At 40.6% G+C, this 22,627-nt stretch overlaps 1 protein-coding gene across 7 annotated transcripts in view; it reads right to left on the reverse strand.

Moving 5' to 3' along the window:
* The window catches only part of FYCO1 (FYVE and coiled-coil domain autophagy adaptor 1), a 44,161-nt gene that overhangs the window by 16,174 nt on the left and 5,360 nt on the right, over positions 1–22,627 (reverse strand). For 3 of the 7 annotated variants that reach the window (XM_040085566.2, XM_040085600.2, XM_040085583.2), the window contains exons 2-14: positions 18,489–18,665; positions 16,916–17,022; positions 15,662–15,787; positions 13,532–13,638; positions 12,594–12,737; positions 11,795–11,888; positions 8,756–11,386; positions 7,774–7,866; positions 6,632–6,750; positions 5,580–5,747; positions 4,986–5,135; positions 3,347–3,552; positions 2,864–3,008 (exon numbers count right to left, since the gene is read on the reverse strand). In XM_040085566.2, the coding sequence (XP_039941500.1) occupies positions 2,864–3,008; positions 3,347–3,552; positions 4,986–5,135; positions 5,580–5,747; positions 6,632–6,750; positions 7,774–7,866; positions 8,756–11,386; positions 11,795–11,888; positions 12,594–12,737; positions 13,532–13,638; positions 15,662–15,787; positions 16,916–17,022; positions 18,489–18,543 (4,145 nt within the window). In that variant the 5' untranslated portion in view covers positions 18,544–18,665. Of the gene's footprint in view, positions 1–2,863; positions 3,009–3,346; positions 3,553–4,985; positions 5,136–5,579; positions 5,748–6,631; positions 6,751–7,773; positions 7,867–8,755; positions 11,387–11,794; positions 11,889–12,593; positions 12,738–13,531; positions 13,639–15,661; positions 15,788–16,915; positions 17,023–18,488; positions 18,932–22,627 lie in introns of those variants that run through there. The other 4 variants (XM_040085574.2, XM_058421961.1, XM_040085558.2 and 1 more) reach the window with 4 other exon arrangements.

The following is a 22,627-nucleotide window of genomic DNA, read 5'->3' on the forward strand; positions in this document are numbered from 1 at the left end:
TAATTCTAACCTTTAGGAAAGAGCTACTTCAAGGTCTGCCAGAGTTATGATGGTACAATCATCTCTCTTATCCTGCCACACACCTCTGCAGTTGATGACTAAGGTGAGTTTTAACTGATTCTCAACTGACCTGTACCAATAAAGACAGCCTCTCAAAATTTGCTGTTATTAAATAATTTTGTTGTAATGGTCTCATGTCACTTCAAGGAAAGAACAACAGTGGCAGAGCTAAGTGAAGAGACCAAGTGAAAAACAGAGTAAAAATACAGTAGGGACCAAAAGGGGGAAAAATAGGAACAGGAATGTCCTTTAAGGTAATTCACTGCTTTGAGGACCAACTTGTATTTTCAGTACAGTAAGGACTCCTATCTAGTATTCTAGGTATGGTCAATGTGAAAATCTCTGCTGTCAGCCAGAATCATAAGAAACCACGTCATCAGAGCACATCAACCACAGATCTCCTACTTGGACAGCAAGGCTCCCTTCTCTTCCCTCTCCTGGCTGCTCATCTCCTTTAATTTTAAAGCTCCACCAGCTGGTTCAAATCTCTGGCAAAACCAAATTAGCTTGGATTATTTTCTGTAGATCTCAATAAAGATTAGCTGGAAAACGGACTTATTTGTATGCCTTCCTGAGATCTGCATCTAGTAACCACCATCTTGGATCCTTTGTGTGTACCCCAGACATTGTATCTACTAGTGTCCTATACTAGCAGCGAATTCTACTCCAAATATTCAATTTCAAGCAAAGAAAACATTACTGGAATGTCAGTGGAGACTATGTGAAGTTTCCACCTAGAAATCAGGCCACATTTAGCTGGACACTTCAAAAAGAAAAAGAATAAAGATGATAAGTCTACATGAAGTTCAAGGTGGTCAGCCCAGTACAGCCTAGAAATCTGCAGCAGTCAAACCAGTAGCTCAGAAAGTCACTGAACTGCAGGTCCTTGAACTGTGGGAGAAAACACGGTGGAAAATTTTCACTACATCTCATGGGCTGCTGTCAAAGATAGGACACAGGGTCAGCAGAACCTTTGCTCATACTCAATACAGCGGCTCTGCCACATTTACTCACAACCAAAAGTATCTCTTGCTGCACTTCCTGTTCCTGTGCTAAGTGACACTCAAGCTTTGGGTACATGTGTACTCCTCACCACAGAAACAAGTGAGAAAACCTGTGTGCTGTCACAATCAGCACTGTGCACTGCTATTTTTCTTTAACAAGCACCACAGGCACCACACCATCACCTGACTCATGTACCAATTTCTAGACCTCTCCCGTAACACAAACCCACAATCAACACTCAGGTCATCTGCAATGCAAGAAGGCCATTCTCCTCTCCAGTGCTCAGGCTAGTGAGACCTTCCAAACACCTTCCCAGATGTCATGGCAAAGGACAGGTGTCATTTGTGTTCTCTGCAAAAAAAGGCTCAAGTTCAAAGTACAACCACAGTAGGACTCTCCCACCTGCTCATGAAACTGCTAACAAAAGGCAACATAGGATAAAGCACTATTTCCTGGCTCTCCTGCTTATAATCTGGCAACAAGGGAAGCTGGACAACCTTTAAAAGTTTACATGGTGCAACTATGTTGTTCCATGGGTGCTCTTCAAGAATAGTATTCCCTTGGTTAGTGGCAATCCTTCCTTCCTGCCTGAACACTTTGTCAGACAAGATGAATTTAGACTAATTTCGAATCAAAACAAATGGTGAGCCACTTTCTCTTCTCCTGGTTGTTTCTTTCCAGAGCTAGGCTCACCTGTAATATACCTGCTGCAGATAGCATTAATTAAAAGAAGTACTACACTTCACTTTTTTCTTCATAAAACAAGCAAACAAAAATTCCCCACCACAAATTGTCCTTTTGCAAAACAAAGGCAATATGAAATTCACAAGGGCACCGTGAAGCCCAGTTCATTCATGTCTGCCCAGCACATGATAAGCAGGAATATATTTTAAGTATTAACTCTATATAAGGTAGGCAGAATACATTTAAGGTATTTACCAAGAAACATCTATGTAGAATTTTGAAAAGTTTTTTTACCAAATAGACAAGTCTGTACTGTCTGTCTTCAACCCAAACTGCAAGTTATTGTGTTTTATACCAGAAATGGGTCTGTTGAGTGCAAAAGAGTCTAGGTCTACTTTCTCAGCAGCAGACTATTTACTCTGTGACTATTTTCAATTTAGCATTTAGACTTATCCTGTCTATTTTTCTGCTTGGAAGCAAAGCAAGTACATAATTTAGGTGAAATTGCTCTTTTTGTTTTTCCTTCTTAAAAGACAATATATTTTACACACCAGAATTTTTGTAAAATACATAAAAATACCTGAACAATAGTAAATAATACTACAGTGTAATTTGCAAACCAAGCATTTGGATATTCAGATGCCCTTTAAATCCTTTTCATTGGTAATTTATGTAGAAATAGATGTTAAAAAATTACTGAAATCTGCACTCACTCACATTTTCTTAAGAAAGGAACTAACTGGTGCCAGATGTAGCTACACAATTTTTCTTATCTGTAAGCTGTCATCTCTAAGGTAGTAAGGAAGTCTACAGACACAGAGAGTCAGAATGCTGACTCTAATGGTGACAGCTGGCCTGATGACAGCACAGAGCTGGGACTACTCCCCTGTGCTGTGGTGAAGCAGGTGGAGAGAGAGCATGGAGCGGTTCAGATTTACTAGACTGAATGGTGACCGTGCAAACAGACCACAATTACCTTGTGTTGTTCTACTGAACATGTGGCCTAGGAACAGAGGTCTCCATACAGAGGTTGACTACTCCCACTGAACGGGGGAAAAAGAACATTCTAAAGCAAATCCCAGAGTCCTCTCTTTGAGAAGCAGTGTTTACTCACAGATCTGTCACACTTTGCTCCAGAGAGTCTCTTTCAATCTGACTTTCATTGTGGAGAGAATCTGATTCCTGTACTTGGCACAGCTCCTCATCAGTGATTATATCAAAAGCTGCATCATCTGGTGGTTTAGAGGCTTCACTGACAACTGTGCCAAAAAAAACATGAGAAGAAACATAAACACTATTAGCTGGTTGTCTGGAAAACAAACAAACAAAACCATTAAGGGGGAAGCCTGGGCCATTCTTCCTCATTTACAGAAGCCTTAGATAACTATTAGAAGTAATGGAAACTCTTGGGCTTACTGACATTCAATACACATGAACATTTCTCTCAATATCAATCAAATTCAAAGACAGGATCAGTCCCATCCTGAAAACACTCCATGACCTGTGGGTCACTGGAGCAGGAGGTGACCATGTGGTTTCTTGGAGACTGTCAGAGAACCCAACTTATTTCTCCACAGCATGCAAACAATAAACTAACCAAAAGCCCTCTCAGATGGTGACACCGGAGATTCCAATGAAGCCGGTGATCCTTCCTGGTTGGCACTGGATCCAGAGTCATCTGTAGTGTCCACAATGACTCTAGGCTTATTAAAGCAAGCTCTGCAGCAACGCTCTTTTTTTCCACCAGGCTTTGTCACCATGTAGTTGTTGCAGCAGTAGTAGCAGAAAATGCGGCCACACATTCTAGAAATGATTCAAAACCAAAGGTGTTAGAAAAGTACCACACAGAGCTGGAACATATCTCCAGGACAGAGTTTGAGGCTCTCTCATAATGGTCTTGTTTTCTGCAAAAGCATGAAAGTTACACCCACTGGCAGAAGTCATAACAGACCGTGATCCTTTCTGAAGTGAAGCAAGTCTTCTTGACAAGCACAGGACAGAAATTCACATTCACACTTTGCTACCTTAACAAACAGGTGAAACAGAAAAACTAAAACACACAAAAAATTAGATATAAATATATAAAACAATCAAATGTCCATAAATATACAATACAATATTAAGTACATAAGAAAAAATTAACTTAATACTACACAAGCCAAATCTCACAGACAGGCAAAACAAAACTTGATTTGATTATAAGGATTTTAAAAACATATCCGTATGTCTCTGCTTCATAATGACCCCTCTTCCCCTCAGAAAGGAAAAAAATCGAGTATTGGACACATATGTGTACATTCATCCCTCCTGCCCTCTCAGCTCTGAAGTCTTGCAGTATTAAACTTGTCAACTACTTTTTAATGAGCATTTTGACATTTTCAGGAAGAAAAGCATCCATGAGGGATGACTGTTACTCAGGAAATTTTAATGGTTTTGTTTTTCTTAATCATTTAAATCATTACTGGGTGAAGACACAAGCAGCTTTCAGAGACCTTAGCAGAAATTAGTAATTTGGAAGTTGTTACCCAAAATGACTTCGCCATTCACTAATCCCTATAGAATGTTGTTTACATTCAGGTGAAATGGAAACAGATGCAGTGCTTCCTTCTTTCCTCACATGACAAATCACGTCATGAGGATAAGGAACAGTAAAGAGACAAACCAAACATATCACTAGGACCCTGAAATGTATCCATTGAAATGCTTCTAAATAAATCTAGATTGGATAACTAGTATTAACTGTAGGGGAAATAGTTCAATATCTACTTAAAAACAACAATGACAAAAGATTACTCTGCAATAATTAATTATCTCTGAACACAGCTAGTGTAAGTAAACAAATTTATAATTCCACAGCCTGTTGAAACTTGTTCTGGAATACTTCCATCTCAGTAGCAAAGCCACCCTAGTGACTATTGTTTAGAGCAAGAACAGAGCAGTGCACAGTCCTTCAAAGAAACACACTATACAGGGTGTGATTATCTTTGTTTCCAGAAATGAGACACTGACTCCCCAAGTCAGAGTTGCATCCAGATCTTCATCTTATTACATGTCAAGGGACCTTTCCAATAATGTCTCATCCCCTTATAAGCTCATGTGTTGACTTTCAAGCCTCTACAATGTCACTTATCAACAATTTTGATCACTGAACTGTGAACATTAAGAAATATTTCCTCCACGTAGACGAACATACTGAGTTTTACTTTCAAACAGTGCAATACAGTTCAACAACTGACCTGCAGTGGTGTCGGCGCACCATCCATGAGAACTCTCTCTGGCAGTCCAGACAGTGATTAACTTCTGTATCCCCCTGCCACCTCTGCTCTGCACTAAGCTTCTGCTGGAACTCCAGAGCATCAGATTTTTGCCACAAAGCATCCTTATCTCTGCAGTGACACAGTTAAAAGAAAGAAAGACACACTGAAGTTGTCCGTGTTGGTTTATTGTTAACCAACCTCAGCTGGAATGACAGTGAAAGCTTCACCATATAAAATTCCTTTGCTGCTAAAACTCTGCTAAAAAGAGGAGCTTTCAGACAAAAAGATAGATCAAAAAACCTACTGAAGCTTTTGCAAGGACAGGGCTTCAGAAGAACACATGCCATGCAGAGAACTACACAGTTTTTCAAAAGAGACAGCAAATTAAGGAGATATTATTGGGTGTTACATTTTTTGACTATATTATGGGAATGCAAAATTTCAACTGCAAATGAATTTGGCCTTTACCTGTATCTTCAATTTGGGATTATAAACCTGGATGAGCTAAGCAGTATCCCTGAACACCCTAAGCACAGATTTTAATTTCTGCTTGCTGTGTATTTTGATGCCAACCTGATAAGTTCTATCAAACGCTCTTCAAGGAACTGCTTTGTTCTTGTCAGGTCATCCAGTTCAGCAAATAACTTCTGGTCACTGCTATCTTTGTCTGCTGCCACCTTGCTGAGCTTCTCAGTGTAATCCAGGATCTTCTCTTTTGCTTCATCAGCTTCTTTTTGGATCCTGATCAAAGGCAATTATGAATCATTTTTAGCTCACGTAAATTTAAGTCTTCCCTGTGTAAAGAAGGGCTCCTTCACCCTGATAAACAGGTAGTTTCAGTGAAAATTTTGTCAGTGTGCTTATTTTTTAGAGGTAGACAAAATCTCCCCAAATTTCTGCATTACTGAAAATGCACGTAGATCCATTATCTGGTGAATAGAGCCAGCAACCAGCAATTTCCTGGATGCCCTACTTACAGTAAAGATTATGAAGGCTACTAACTAGGAATAATAATGATATCAGCACAAAGATATAAAAATCTTACTGGTTAACCTATTAGACTCTGTATGAGCCCATGCTTCATGAAGATCTATTTCTGACTGCCCAATTATCCACACCACACAGGCCCATGTTACATACCTTGAAAACACATACTGAGTTAGATTATTAAAGCTGATAATAAACCTGACAAAGACATGCAGGATGTGGACCCATTCAGATAATTCTTACCGATTTCCTGAAACTTCACAAAGAGGAAAGAAAAAACAAACTGTCCAAAAGTACAAATTTTCCATTCCTTACAAAAAATCCGCAATATTGTTTTAATTTTCTGCTTAACCTATAAGGTAAAAGGGGGTTACAAAAATGTCTTTCATGAATTTATATCAGCTAAATTAACAATACAGTAAAAATTAAACCATGCATTCATGTGTGCTGGATAATTTCCACGTTTCTCATCTGAAGTGTCAATTTGATATTCCTTGCCAGTGCCCATGAGCTATTTGTTCTATATAAACCCTGTGACATGTACTTCATAAACCATGGTGATTTTCAGTATGTTTTGATTACTGTCCCCTTGCTTGGCCTCCAAATTAACAGCTTCTGTAAAGAACCCAAACTCTCACCTTTCCAAGAGTTCTCTAAGAGAAGTCACTTCCTCTTCCTTCTGCAGCCGAGCAGATTCTGATTCTGACAGCTGCTCTCTTGCTTCATCCAGCTTTCTACTCAAACTCGTGTTTGCAGCCTAGTAAAATGAATTACTGTATTTCCTTATATATAAAAACAAGACTTTACCATGCACAGGACAATTACCAAGACAACTAACAATGTTTTAAAAGAATCAGTTACAGCCAAATGACCAATTAAGATATTATTGTATAAGCGGACAGTAATTAGTTGTGTACTAGTGATTGATTACTTTGTCACACTGAATAAGGGATACATGCTAAAGTAAGACACTGTTAAGCCTGTAATTCTTGTTAGTCCATGTCAGTTGAGTTTTTGACTCCTTGTCAAGAAAAATCTCTCAAAAATAATGGCAAAAGAATACACCCTGAAAGCTTTTTTACCACCTAAAAGCTTCAAAAGAGAAAAATTAAACAGGAGGAAAATGTTATTTATTAAAGCCCATAAGGAATATGAAGGACAATCAAAAACAACCCAACTTCTTTCACAGCTATACTCTCCAGAAAAGCCTGCCAAATTTGGAGTCCTCAGGGAACATACCTAATTGCATCTAAAGGTATGTATTTCTTCTAGCAGGCAAGGCCACATCCACTAAACTTTCTTCTTTCTGGATTCCTTACAACTCAGTATGAACCTTCTAGCTCAAGTGTTTGATAAACTTATTGCAAAAATTCTGGTTTTTTTCTGGCTGGATTATTTCTCAGCCACATTAATTCTGTAATTCAGTGCCCTTTGCAGCCTGCAAATAGACGGATCGGCACGTGGCTGTATGGGAATGCAGGGCCTAAGAAAGACACATCTTAAACCCACATCCCCATTTAAGAAGAGAACACATAGCCAGGTCTTACATAAACCTGACCGGCTTTCAAGGCAGGACAAATCCTCAGTGACATCGTGCTTTTCATCATCTCTGCTTCAGTGGCTGTCAGATGCCCAGTATTTTGTCTGCAGCACCCGTATTTATACAAGGGCATTCTCAGACTCACAGCCAGTCATCAGAAATGCTGCTTGCCTTCCCAGCTGTAACACTAATACCTGCTGACACAAACACTTCTGGTTTTAATTCAGATCAAGCACCTACTTGTAACTCTGTAATCTCTTCCTCCACAGCATGCTGTTGTCGCTTCTGCTCCTCAAGTTGCTCTCTTACTTTCCCACACTCCTCACTGACAGCCTGGCAGAGAGATCGAGCCAGTAGTTAATAATCCTCCAGCAACCACCCCTTCCCCTACAAAATTCCCAGCTGTGAATTAGGAGTGCTCTTACTGCCATGCATGGGATAAATGCAGCACCACTGGCTATGAAAGACAGCTAAAAAGACCCTCAACTCGTGCAATCAAGCAAACTCGGTTTATGGTGGCACATTAACTGTGTTTTACTGTTACTCTGTATAGGCTGTTGCAATTCTCAACAAAAAGAAGGTCAAATCCATGCAGTGGCATAAGCCTCTGATCAACCACCAATCTTAGACATTTTATCTGAATGGCAAAGCAAACACAATGAAATCTTCAGCCTTTAGGCGTGCTGTTTTATATACACAGGGCAGAATCATGCTTTTTTGGAAGCAAAACTCTAATCTTCCCAGCTGCTACCTTGAGCAGCTGAAAACAAAAGTACATGAGGGAATTAAATGCAAAAGCAACTGGTCTCAGTTTAAGTTTCCCTTCATCAAAATCAGTTCTTAGAAGAAGCAGTGTTATAGGTGTGAGGAACAGGTCTTGAAATATTCCTACAAAAAAAGGACACAACCACAGCTGTGACCACAGGGACAGCCAATGCCACCTTCAGTGTCAGTGTAAGAAATCATCACCCTTGTGGTACTGACTTACTTTTCCGCATCACCTGGCCTCTCAGCATACATGGCCATAAAACTCTGAAGAGTTTTTATTTCACCTCAGATAGGCCTAGGTCATGAGCACAGAGACATTTTCAGATTCCCAGGCTAAGGCTAGTTGTATGTTAGTCTCAGAGCCTGACCCACACAAACCTTAAGATTTCATGCAGTAATTGCTGCAGCAGATGGTAAAGCAGCTCCCTCAACTATAATGATTACATTAATTTACCTTGAATTTTGTCTGATAATTTAGAATCTCTGTGCTCATTTGAAATTTTATTGCTGACATCTCTTCTTGGCTGGTCTCTTGGAAACTCTGTGCCTGTTTCTTTATTGTCTCCAGCTGCAATTGCAGACTTGGGACAGCTGCGGCACACATTTGAGCCTCCTCTAGCTTCTCTTGCAGGCTCTTGTTCTCCTCTCTGAGATTAGAGATGTCAAGCTTCAGCTTCTCCTGTTGCTCCACTGCCTGTTCTTCCAGTTCTTTGAACCTTTCTGTGGCCTGGGCCAACTGCTCTTCTGCATCCACCTTTTCAGAGGTCAAGGCACAAATCTGAATGCCAAGTTCAGCCATATCAGTGTTGGTCCTGTGGAGAAGATCTTTATTTTCTTCATTTTCCACTCTAGCATTTTCCAAATACCGCTTAACCTTGGACAGCTCTTCCTTTAGGTTCATCAAATTATTTTCCAGCTCAGCGTTTTGATGGGCTGTTCTCTCCTGCTCTTTTTTCAGCTTTTCTTCCCTTTCTTTACATTGCACCAGTTCTTGCACATGGTTTCTGTTGAGAGACTCACTCTGCTCTTTCAGCTGCTGGACAAGTGTCTTCTGCTCACTCAAGACAGTCTCAGTGACTGCCAGCTCCCCTCTCATCCTCTCTCTCTCATCAGTGGCCTGCTGAAGCTTGACTCGCAGATCGAGGACTTCGGCCTGCAGCCTGGACACTTCACCTCGGTTGACCTCCAGCTGCTCTTCACTCATGGTCAGTCTGAAGGCCAGCTCCTTTGCCTCCTTCTCCAGGGATGCTGCCTGCTGTAGTTGCTGCTTTTCCACTGATTCCTTTTCTGATGTGAGAGATTCTATAAGTTTTGTCTGATGAAGGCATGTCTTCTCAACATCGAGCTTTTCTAGCTCAAGAGTCTCTGCTTTCTTCCTGTATCTTTCAGCTTCTGCTCTTAGCTGCTGACAGTGGCTTTCCACGCCCTGCAGTTCTACTTCCCTCTCTGTGAGCTGTGACTGGAGACACTCTTTGCTTTCCTTCAAGGTGTCCAAGCTTTTTTCCATTTGTAGACTATGCTGTTTGGCACTCTTCAGCTGTGCTTCAAGTGAGGCATAAGACTCCTTCAAAGTCTCTTCTCTTTGCTTTAGCTCTTCATATTCTGAGCGCAGAGTCTCCAGCCTCTCCTCTAGATTTTGGCTTTGCCTCCTGGCATTCTGCAAGTCTTCATCCAGCTGTTGGTTCTCACCCCGGAGCTTCTTCTCTTTTTCATCAACTGACACCAGGGCATCATCTATCTCACTCTGAAGTTGTTTCTCAGAGGCTCTCAACTTGGCTACATCAGCTTCTAGGGAAGCTTTAGAAGCTTCCAGATTTTTCAGCTTCTCTTCCATCTTCTTCTTAGATTGCTGCAAATTCTCATTCTCTGCTTTCAGTTTCCTGCTCTCCTCATCCAACTCACTCACGGCAGATTTTTGCTGCTCCATCTGCTCCTCCAACTCCTTGACTTTCTGCCCGAGATGCTCCTTCTCAGACATGAGCTTCCGGTTTTGCTCCTGAAGGCTACACACAGTCTGACTCACCTTTGTTAAGCGACCCTCCTGTAGTTCAAGTTGCTCTGCTTGTGACTGGGATTCCTGCTTCAGTGCTCCTTCCCTCCTGCCATACTCCTCCTCAAGTTTCTCTTTTTCCTTCCTGGCTTCCTCAAGATTTTTTTCCAGTGAACCCACCTGAGCCAGAGACCCCATTACCTGGGTCTGGAGCTCAGCCATCTCCTTTCCTTTCAGAGTCAGGGCCTTCTGAAGTGCATCCTTTTCCTTTGCCATGGTCTCCAGGCTCCCAATCAGCTTTTTGCTCTCTTCTTTGGAGTTAGCAGTGAGGCTACTGTATCTGGATTCCAGCTCCTTCTGTGCCTGTTCTTTCAGCAGCAGCTCCTCTCTTGCTGCTTTTAGTTGAGATGCATGTTCATCACTGAGTCTTTGCATATCTGCCTTTTCCTTTTCCATCTCCTGAAGCTTCTCTAACAGTGCTTGTATTTGTAGGGCAGAGTCATACTGGGCTGTGGCTTGCTGTCCCTTTTCATCCAAGGCAGCATCAACTTTTGCAAGGAGGTTGAGGTTCTTCTGTTCTGTGGAACTCAGCTTGGCTTTGAGCTCATCAATGCAAAGATCCTTCACAGCAATCAAAGCCCTAGAGATCTCCAGCTCCTGATTTGAAACCAGCAATTTTGAGGCACAATCTTCCTTGCTGGTCAACAGCTGCTCTACCTTTGTTGAGTGTTCCTTCTGCTGTTCCACTGCACTCAGTTCCAGTGACTGTAGGCACTTCTGCAGGTCATGAACAGTGTTCTGAGTGGAGTGTGAGACCTCACACTGCTTCTGTAACTCTGTGATCATCTTTGTCAGCCGGGAGTTCTCCTCACTGTAGTTATTGCTCTTCTCCTTTTCTACCTGTACTTGTTCTTTTTGAAGGCTGATAGCTGCCTGGAGCTCCTGGTTTTCAATTTCTAGCTGGTGAATACGATCTTGAAGTTCCCTCTGCCTCAGCTCAGCGTGGTCAAGCTCTAAACGCATCTCTTCGTAGCCCTCAAGGTGTTCAGCATTTAGTGAGTTATTTACATCAGGGCTGGAAGGAAACTCTTGTGTCTAAATGAAGAGAAGGGGAAAATCAGAAAGTTTAAGTAGCATTAAACATTCATTTAATGGTGTGCTAAAATGAGAGCAAGTTCAGGTTCTTAATGTACAGTGACATTGTGTGTTACCTTCATAGGAGTACAAGATATCAACTTGTAGGAAGTGTGTCTTGTTTTCCCAAAAGATAAATGAAAACATACCTATCTTCAGGTAGTCTTCTGAACATATTTTTTTTCTTTTACAAGATTTGCATGTTAAGTTGAAGCAGTTGACAGTCAATTCCCTTTACTTTAAATTAAAAATGCATTTTGCAGTTTAGATTATAAGGCTCATAACCATCATAAAACTATTAAGTTCCCTGGAACTACGTCAACCAAAGACGTATCATGACATATAAACATTTATTTGCAATTTGCTTACCTGCAAATAATTGCTCACTAAACTGCTCATGCTGGAACTGCGACTTGGGGGCTTCCATAAATATGCTGAAGATCCAAGTGAGGACAGAGTCCTCCTGTTGATCACACAAAGAAACAATATCAAAGTCTAAGCACATATATTTGTGTCTTCCTACTTGCAAATGTAATATTTACCTAGTGGTAACTACCACATTAAAAAGGACGTAACTGCACCTGCTGTCTCGGCCAGCAATCACCGAAGTTGATTAAAAATAAGATAGGGATATCCCGGGCATCTATAAAAGGTGATGGGGCTGGTAGCTGTCACTTCCCTCGTCCACAAGAGCCAACGCAGCCTTGCTCTAAGGAATTGCATTGCTGCGCGGCGAGGGCTCAACCAGATGGTGGCAGCAAAGTGCCCAGGAAACCCCCATTGCTACAAACGGACCCGGCTTTTATCCCCACAAGGCTGCAAGTGAAGCACACTGCTTGGCCGTGCAGCCACTACAGGTCTCAGCTCTTGAAACAGAGAAGCCAAGAAGATTTCTTCGTGTGTCTGTACAGGTGAGAATAGTTTGGGATTTGGGCCGAAACTGCAGGTACTGGAAGTGCCATATTACAAAACACCATCTCTGATTGCTGGTGCTCAGTATACTGAAGGAGAAACAGGACAATTTGGTCATGGGTTAATCCCACGGAAAAAGCATATACCTGCTCAAGCACAACTATTCCTACCCTCAAAAGCAGAAGCTTTTAAAGATTTAGCAAGCAGGTGTTTTATGTCCTTGTTAATACAAAATCACAATATGGCTCCATCTTACCTGGCAAATGCTGGCCAAGCAGCATCTAAATCATAGCCTCTTGATGCCAAGTCAAACTGAACATCAGTGAGCTCATAGAGTTGACCCACAATGTCAGAACTCATTTTGGAATTCAGAAATGGACTTCTTGCATAGTACCAGTCACTTGAAAACAAACAAACAAAAGAGAAGTAATACTCATTCATAAGAAAAAGCGAAGCAGCAGTTTCTATTGCAAAAAACCCCACATCATTATTCACTCCACCTCAGAAAAACCTTAATTCCACATAAATATCTTTAAAGGAGTCCCTGCACAAAGTATTTTCTCCTCAAGTGCCTAGGTAAATCATTGACAATACAAAATATTTGCTATACGCTGGATAATCACACAGTAAATCACCTAAAGCACACATTTAATAAATCAAAAATGAGGATCAGAAAGCAGCATCCAGAGTTAAATACATTGTGAAAATAGCTGGCTTTTTCTTAAAGCCCTAGCAGTGTACCTCCAACCAAATACAAACTGTCTTTGGAATTTCTTGGCCAAGGGCAAGTTGTTCCTTTTTGTGACAATCCACAGATATATGCAAATGCTTTCTGGGGCTTCGGCCAACACATCCAAATTAATCCTCTCTCACGATGAATAGCCCATCAAACCCAGGATCTTCAATACTTATAAACACATCACCTTTGAAATTGATGTACAGAAACATCAGCACATTAACTCTAACCCTAACCCACTCCACACATGTTAAGCTGTAATAACTTTCAATCTTTACAAACCCAAGATAGGTATGAACCAGTGACCCGGGCCAAAAGGTCTATGAACCTTCATATCCTATTACCAGATCTCTAAGCCAAACATTTGGAAGAGTTTCAATTTCTTTCAATAGCTGTTAGGTGATGTTGCTTGATCACACTGAGAAAGTTTTTAGTTAAAAAAGCACTTAGCTATTCACCTGGTCACTTTGGTGTTCATAAAACACTGCTGCAAGGTGTCTGCTAGCCTCTGGTGAACCAGGGAATAACGAAGAAATGCTCTTCCTTTTCCAAGAGAGGTCCGTAGCTGGAAGGGAGAAACCACAAGAAAAGAAAGTTAGATATCATTTGTGATCATGTAGAGACATGGCCAGAACAGCCTACAAAGCAACACAAAAATATTCACAATAAGCCACTGTAAAGGAAAAAGTTGCAAAGGAAGTCAGTAAGAATTGCCACTGAGAAACACCTTTTCCTAAGTCTGTCATTTGGTGGAATCTTTTCAGAATGATGAATTTGTTTCTACAGCTGGATGTTGTCCACTTTATAATAATATAAAAGGCACCACAGGACCAATGAATCATCTAATGTATTGATACCCGAGCACAGACTATACTAAGCGCAATTCAAAATATAAGGCAAATCTCAATGTGCCCAGCAAAGACAGAAGTGACTGCTTAAGTTACTGAAGGTGCATATGGCCACAGCTGGAAGAGCTTTAGGACAGATTGAGTCATAGAACAAAGACGTACACATATACAAATATACATCCCCATGGACACAGCAACTCCAGACAGTGCAAAAAGCCTTTCTTAATACTTAGCCATTAAGTTGATTAAAATCTAATTCTTTCTTCAGACCAAGAACAGCTGCATCACCAAAATTAATGGATCTTTTTATGAAGACAGCTGTTCGATCAACATAAGGGGGATCAAAAAGCTCAGTACTGAATTTTTTTATAGCTTTGACTTGAAAAATTGATGCTTTATTTTTACATCTGAAACATTTTCTGTCCTGCAAAATAGCGGAACACAGAGTAGTTGTGTTTCATTTCTTCTTTCCATTGAAGTCAGTAATCCACTTAGGAATGGAAAAGGAGTGTGATGAAAAAATTTCTCGCCTAGCTGCTCGACCAACTAACAAAGCAAACATATTTATGATTTAAAATAGAATCCAAGATAAATATTAGAGAGGCTGAGGCACAAGTTAGTAAGTTACTGTAAACTTTGCCTGAAAGGTTAGTGTGAAAGAAGGTTCAAAGGCCATACAAGGTTTCTTTCCTGCCGTTCAGTATTCCACTGTGGTTAAGTGAGAGCAATACCCTCAGTTTCCCTGTTTTTGCTGTTTCTGGGCTTCTGTTCTGAAGTAACACAGGTTCTTCATTTAGCTCTGTAACCCACCACATACAAAAATATTCCTTATAAATGGAACCTGAATGAAAGATGAAGCAAAGAAAGCAACACCTTTTACTGATTTTTGGTTTGAATTCTACAGGATACAAAGTGCAAAATACCACAGCCCCTAAGCACTAAGTATCCCAGAAACAGCAAATTTAATTTACCACCTGGTTTTCACCCTCATTCACCGTGCAGATATCTGAACATTTCTTCAAGGAGATGCTATCCCTGCTCTGGGCACAGAAGCTTACAAGTGTTTTTTCCTAATTATATTTATTTAAAGCATATTTAGTGAGTATCTTAAGAACTGTCAAAAAAATCACCAAACCCTGGAAGCCATAGAATTAACCCTATCCTTACTCCCATTGGTTTATCAATTTAAATTACGATACTTTTTGTAAGCAATATGGAGAGACCAGAACAAGCGTACATAATGAGAACCAGAGGAAAATATTTCAATATATGCAGCTACAAGTAGCTGAAGACTATTTGACTAGGATACAAAACCATGCCACCTCCTGCTGGAGCCCTGCTAGAAATCAGGGAGGCAGAGTGTCAGAGGTAATGGCAGTTTCGACATTGACAGCAAACATTGTACCTAAGGTGCAGTGTATGGCTGTAAAGATTTGGAAAGATGTGCATTCAGTGTAATTACCTGTTGAAAGGGAAAAGGGAATGACCAGAACCCATTGCTCAACCTTTCATCTTACACTTAGAGCCAGATCCTGCCATAAGCTTTGCTGAAGATGGCATGCTCTACCCTTGACTTAATTTATCATTAGAAAATTATCTAAAGTTAGGAAAAAAAATTCCCAAGTTTTTTGCTATATGTTAAAAGCAGTGGGGTTTTTTTGTTTGTTTGTTGCTACTGCTGTCTGAAAAAACATGGCAAAACATAAAGCAAGTATTCTGATGCTTAACTGATATACTTACTTCTGTAATAGATTTGACAAAGCGGATTCCATCATTAGCTCCTTTGATTTTTGCCAGGCAGTCACAGAAATAATCCCAGTAGTCTTTTCTGTTCCCCAGCAACGTGCTTTTTTCTTTCTGGTCAAACTTAAACCAGGAAAACAAAATATAATGAGCAAAATTTAAATAGAAATATACTTATATATAGCTACTCGGAATCCTGTTCCTCTCCCAGCAGCATGAGCTTTCATGACTCCTCTTTAGCTTTAGCCAATGCATTCACAAAGGAAAGAGACACTGCACAGTACTGATGCAATCCAGCAGTTACAAAAGCTACTTAACTGAAGTAAGAGATAATAATGATCTGGGTTTAAAATACAGACATCCATTCAAAGCTCCTGAGACAGACTGGCAGCAGATTCATCGAGAGCAAGGCACTAACAACCAGCTGCTGAGAGACCCGCAATTAAGTGTGCCAGTAGCACACTTGTATGAACCAGAAAAATCTCATCTCTAGCTAAATCATGTTCAGAGCAGCAATGCAGCAAGTGTACGGACTGCACCTTGGACCATTTAAATCCCAAAAGATTCTTCAGTTTCTGATCTGCAACCTCATTGAAAGTCCCTTGCCTAGATTAAGGCTGGATTAGTATTTGTTGCAAATTAGCATTTGTTGCAATTGGTGACATGATTACAGTATATGTGGACACCACACTATGCAAACTGAATTTCAGTTTTCCCAGCAGTGTCTTCTTTTATTTAACCTTAAGAGTGAACAAAAAGCAGCACTCCAGATTAAAAATCAATCTTTTTCCTTAAGCCTTCCATAGAATAAAAAAAACAAAAACAAAAAAAACCCAAAAAACTTCCAAAGCAAAACTGCTGAAAAATCTGTAAATTACTCACATCCAGTACTAATTTTTCATTAAAAGGTCACAATATCATTACCACAGTTTTTTTCAGGTTTTTTTTTAATCACAGGATAATTTAGCAAGATATATCGTCAAAATCAAGCTCAGATCCTTCAGATCAATCAAGAAATGCCTTACATTCCTCAGTCAAACTTCCAGCAATGCCTTTTGATTACATTTATTTTCACTTGAAATAAGTATAATAGGCAGCACATATTTCAGTCCCCTTATTACACACAACAAAATAAAAGAAAGATTAAACTGGAAATTTATGATTATTTGAGTTAAACCCCACATACTGAAGAGTCAGCAAGAGAAAATAAGCTTTGCTGGTGGATTACAAATGACACAAATCAATTTTTACCTGTAAAAGGTACTCAAGCTTGTAGGAGAATTTTTGCAAGTTGACACTGTCATCTGTGATCGGTTCACCTCCTTCTTTAAATTCTTTACTTAATTCAGTCACTGCATCTTTAAAACAAGACACCAAAATAGTTGACTAATGCAAAGGACATAAACATCTAAATAAATGCTTTCTTCATGGACATTCTACATGTGGACTCTTTTTCTTTTAGCTGAAATGTCTTAACGACAGCACAAAAAAATGACTGATAAGCTTGCAGTCTGAGACCACCTACAAGAAAACAGGAGTTCAAACTGCAACAATCTGTTGTATGGATAATTTCTCCTTAAAAACACACTTAGCACTTCTGACACTTAGCAAAACATGCTAACAGAGATTGCTAATTGCTACCTCAGCACAGGAAAGAGAAGTAAGTTTTTGCTGTCTCATGTGCACATTAAGGTATTGCCACAGGACAAACAGAATTCTGATTAGAAAGGACAAAGCATGTAATCTGCTAAAGGGGATCAGTAACACGAGAACAGTCGTTCAGTCAGCACATTTATCTTCTCCATGCTTCATTCAGGAAGGTTCAGCTTGTGTTCATTACAAACACAAACGAAAAAATAATTTACATAAAAAATAAGCATATAGCAACTCCTCTTCACTGAAATGGGTGCGGAAATCTCAAGTCCAAGTACACTCTATTGTTCCTCTGGACTCTAGCCCCAAAATGATGTACTTCTCAGCATCAGAAATTACTGATTTTGAGCTTGCCTTCCCCCTGGTCATATACTTATTTCAGGTGACTGAGTGAGCTTTAGCTCCCAGTCTCACCCAATAACCCTTTGCAAATTAAAATTTCTTCTTGTTAGCAGTCACATAGATCTCCTTTTTTATGTTACGAGAAGATCTAGATGTTCAGCTTTGGTGCATATATTTTTTATTTATTAAAAATTAAAAGGAAAAATCTTGGTATAGGCCACTGATTAGGACAGAAAGACAGCAGAAAAACTGTTATGAATCCAATACCAATTCTGCCTGCAACAGAACTGTTAAAAATGAGGTTGGCTACTTCTAGTGGAAGACAGGTTCCACTGCAGTGAGAACAGCAGGTGTAATTCTCCAGCACTCTTCCTCTGTGTCTCCTTTCCCAGCTAGGTTTGGCTTCCTGTTTTTTTCCCTTCCCACATTAGCATCAACTCCATACCAGCTTCCCATTAAGGAAGGCTGAATTTTAGGCCCTTTCTCCTTACTTCACATGAAGTCTTGTAGCAGCACAGCTCTACGCATGCCAATGAAGTACTAGTTCACAATACACACCTCACACCCACCTTTCTTTAAATTTTAAAACTTATTTCTTCTCTTGTATGTTTAAATTTACAGAATTTAAGAATGCAGGGTCCTGAAGAAGGTACAGCACTTGTCTCACAAAAAAAAAAAATTAGTCACACTGCACACCTTGAATTACATTGCTACAATGCTACAGGAAAGAGTTACAAAATCGAAAACACAACTCCTACTCTGTTATCTAAACTCTGGAGGATGCAGGCCAGCCTCCAGAACGTATCTGTCAGCATAGCACTCACTGTACCTTGCAAATCTCTGATAATCCGCTGCAGCTGGCTTTCGCCACCAGTTGCTGCCATCTTGGAAAGAAAAGGAACTCCCCTTCTGGGCTGTTAACCTTTTCATCCATCTAGATAAAAACAGCAGAGTTCATATCCTTGATGACCATTGGGTTGATGCTGATTATTTTTCTCTGTGACACCTGCAATTGTAAAAGTCAAAAAAAAAATGAAAGTCTTTATCAGCTCAAATGAGTAGAAGAGAGGTGCTTTGTCATTTCAGATCCTGTTGAGTAGTGAATCCAAGGCCAACCCTTTTCCAGGAATCTCCTTAATATATTCTTCTAGTTTTCACTTTCCATTTCAGTTATATCTTTCAAAACTAATAAGCAAACCTCAGAGAGCAATTTTCTCTGGCTGGAGTTACAACGCAGTTGGTAGTACAGCTCAGCTCTGGATGGCATTTCACTCAATCTATCCTGTGACCCTGAGGGAGGTTCCAATGACACGTGATTTTCTCTTCAGAAACCCTCTGCCAGGTCTTCCCTACAGGCTGTGGAGTAAAAAGGCAACTTTTCCATTTCAGAAAAACTTTCAAGACACTAAGTAGGCATGGGCCAAGGAGTCAAAAATTATGCAGGCTTGACTCTGATATCGGAGCATATTTTTAATGTGCAAGAGCTATCAAAATCTTTAGTAGTGGAGCGTGATTTTAGCACAAGTAACACCTCTCAACACCTTCTCAGAACCCACTGTTCCCTACACATGCAAGATGACACCACTTTATTTTAAGCTCTGTTACAGCATCCCTGGCTGGATCAACATACCTTGCACCACCTTCTTTGCTTAGGATGAATTATACTTGGCACTTACAAAAAGTCTTTCTTAAGGTGAAATTAATTAAGAGCCTCAAACACCTTTACTAAAACAACCATGCCTGGGAATGCAATCTTTCCAATGCTAATCTGGGAACAATCATTCAAAGAATAAAGCCACACAGACACTACATAGAGAACTTACTAAGCATCCTGTTCAAAGGCTGTTCATAATTCTGTCTGTGAGGTACAGCCAAAGTTTCAAGCAAAGACAACATCCAAAGTACTGAATCTTTAGAAAAATTTCTATTACACAACAGTGCTTTTGTTGTAATTCAAGCTGAACTACAATGAAATTAGTAGTAATGAAAATCTTACAAACTTTTGAATCTAATGTGATTAGGTCACATTATTGTATCTCTTTTCTCTTTCCATTCTTTCACTCCCAGAAGAGCTAAATTGGCATGGCTGAAGTAGGTGTCTGAATAAGTCAACCAGATCATCCTTCCTACCCTATGTATTGAGGTACTGCTAGGAAGAGATCCCGATCTCTTTTCTGTTTGAAACAAAGCAAACATTAACAAAGCCATAGAGACAGAAGAACATTAGGTATCAAGAGAAGGCTGAAACTAGATGTACTCATGTGTTTCTCTGCATACCTGCACTTTGTTACATGCTAGTCTCCATTTCCATATTTTGATATTGTTATGACACAAGCGTCATGTGGACCATGTGCTGTCTGGGGAAAGGCCTTGGCCTGCAAAATCCCCACCACAACCGGTTGCTTCAAGGACAGAAGACCAGAACAGCACAGACCACCTAACCTGCGGTGCCGAACACATTTTTTTACCTTAAATCAACGATGTGACATGCCCAGGATTCCTATCTCAATGCTACTCAGAGACCATACAAAGCATCACACTTCTTGGAGACTTGCTGAGTTTGGGTACTACTGAAAAAAAACAAGAGTAACAAACTCATCGAGTCAAGGTTTCCTCTTCTAAGCAGGCACAGTACTATCAGCCCTATCTGTTCAGTTAGGCAACTGTTACAGAAATGTGCTTAAGTGAGAAGATTGTGCCATGTGGGCAATGGAAGCCAAGAAGTGCGGCCAAACCAACTGCTTTTCCTCACACAAGGAGGGAAAAGAGCAAGGACCAACAAGGGGACCAACTGCCTGTGCTTCCCAAAGGCCAGAATAAGCTCCCATTCAAGGCTCCAGAGACGCAAAGGCTTTGCAAGAGGCATGCCAGGAAAACAGCAACCAGGCCAACTGCAGGCATCTACGGCAAGCCTAGTAGAGTAGGAAGTTGGGAATTAAGCCTTTAATTTGCAATAACCAACAGGGAGTGGGACACAGTGGTCATCCTATGGCAGTCGGGCAGAGCATGGGACCTTGTCAAGTGCTAATTCCCAGCAGGGTGCACAAGCAGACATTCACTGGAAGAGGACTAAGGCAGTTCAGAGTTTCCCCAGCCCCATTAGCACTGCTTAAATCAGTGTGTGTGCCCAGAAGACACAAATAAAGGACTACTGGGTGCTCAACAGCTCAGTGGCACAGTGCAAAAGAAGGTTCTGTGCTCCCACTGGGTTGATCATGTTGTGCCAAAGCAGCCCAAGATCTTTATTCCTGTTCAGATCTCCTAGGTAGAATGTGAGAACCCTGAAAAGAAACCACAACTCAGCTGGAGGCATGAAGCTGTGCAGCCACCTCTACCTGCCTCTGTCACCTGTTTTCTCAATACCTGGAGGAAGGTCTCCCAGCTTTCCCCTTCCTTGCATCAGCTCCCACAGACGAGATGCATTTATCCCCTTCTCTTTCCAGAGGTGATAATTTGACCTGGGCCATCTGGGCCATGACATAAGTGCAAATGCGCTGAAACTTCTTCTACTTGCCTTCTCCTCTACAAAGTGGGCAGAAAGGTTATTCTCCCCTCCATAGTCCTTCCAGAGCTGTTCTTAGAAAACACAGTCCACCCCACAGAAAGGTGCAGAGCTCTCACTTTCTATGGCAAAGAAAGCTGATAACGTATCTTAACTGGTTTCCCACAGTTTCAAAACAGGAAGAGCTTGTGTAAACACCTGATCTAGTCCTTCCTGATTACAGAACATTTTGCCCAGAATTCTTTAGTTCCTCCAGAATTCTCTGTTCCTCCAGCATTTCCTATCCTACTATGCCCACCTGTAAATACTTGCTTTGTGAAAACAACATGATACATTCCTCAGACATGAGTGACCTGCTGTGGGTCGAGAGCTTTTTAGATGATGCATTGTTACTTCTTATATAACTGCACTAGACTAAGGCTGATGGCATTAACCTGCCCAGAACAGCTGAGCTGCAATAACACCAGTGAAGCGACCCTAAGGACCTGGCACAGAGGAGGCAAGACAGGGCATGCCACCAATCCCTCCTCGCACTCCTGGGCCATGCCTGCTGATCTCTGAAGGTGGCTCCTGCCTCCCCTGCTGGCAAAAGTGCTAGTGTGGGGGTGGCAATCTTCTTTACGGAGGAGGATATCCTGGAGATTAAAAAAAGGAGCAGAAAGGAAATAGTCCACATACAGGAAAAGGAAAGATTCACCTGAAGGGGAGTGAAACACATATAAAACAGGCAACAAAGTATAATGACTGTAATTAAACTGGTCTGTGAAGCAGCTACAATGACCTACATTTACTCTGCCTCTATAAAATTTTCTTCATTTTCTACATCATGTCTGCATCTCTAGCAGCTAGCTTTTTATGTTTTTATTAATTGGTCAGTTTTAGCCAACCTTGACAGAAGCTAGCCATCTTCAAAATATTACACTTCTCCACGTGCAATGAAAACAGGAAGCAGGGAGGATGTCCATGAGCAGAGTGTCTCTGCATTGTTAAAAATGCTACAGTGAGACCTCCATTATAGCCTGATATCAAAGAATACACTCCCCACCCAAGTGCATTTTCAGTGTACTGTACGAGCAGAGCTCACACTGCAGATCTGGTGTAATTCAGATAAACAGTAAATCAGATTTGAAAAAAATTAACATTGGAAACCAAGATCCACTACTTTCTACTGCTTATGGAAATATTTCTTGTTAATATGATTACTCTGGTCTAGTCATTCCAAACAAGGGCACTTCATCACATGGCCCCAAATGGTATCACAAGACCTTTAATTATTTGGTGCCCACAATCCTATGCCTTTTCTAACATTCTATTTGAAACAAAACAACAAGCGAGTAAACTGAGACAAATCCTACATTTGCAAGTCACAACTTTAACTGCATTATTCCTTTGAGTAGGGTGAACATGATATATTCTATAAAAGCAGATACTGACTGACAACTGCAAGGCACACTGTGGGAAAAAAA

Source organism: Hirundo rustica, chromosome 1 (assembly GCF_015227805.2).
Source record: "Hirundo rustica isolate bHirRus1 chromosome 1, bHirRus1.pri.v3, whole genome shotgun sequence".
Lineage (NCBI taxonomy): Eukaryota > Metazoa > Chordata > Aves > Passeriformes > Hirundinidae > Hirundo > Hirundo rustica.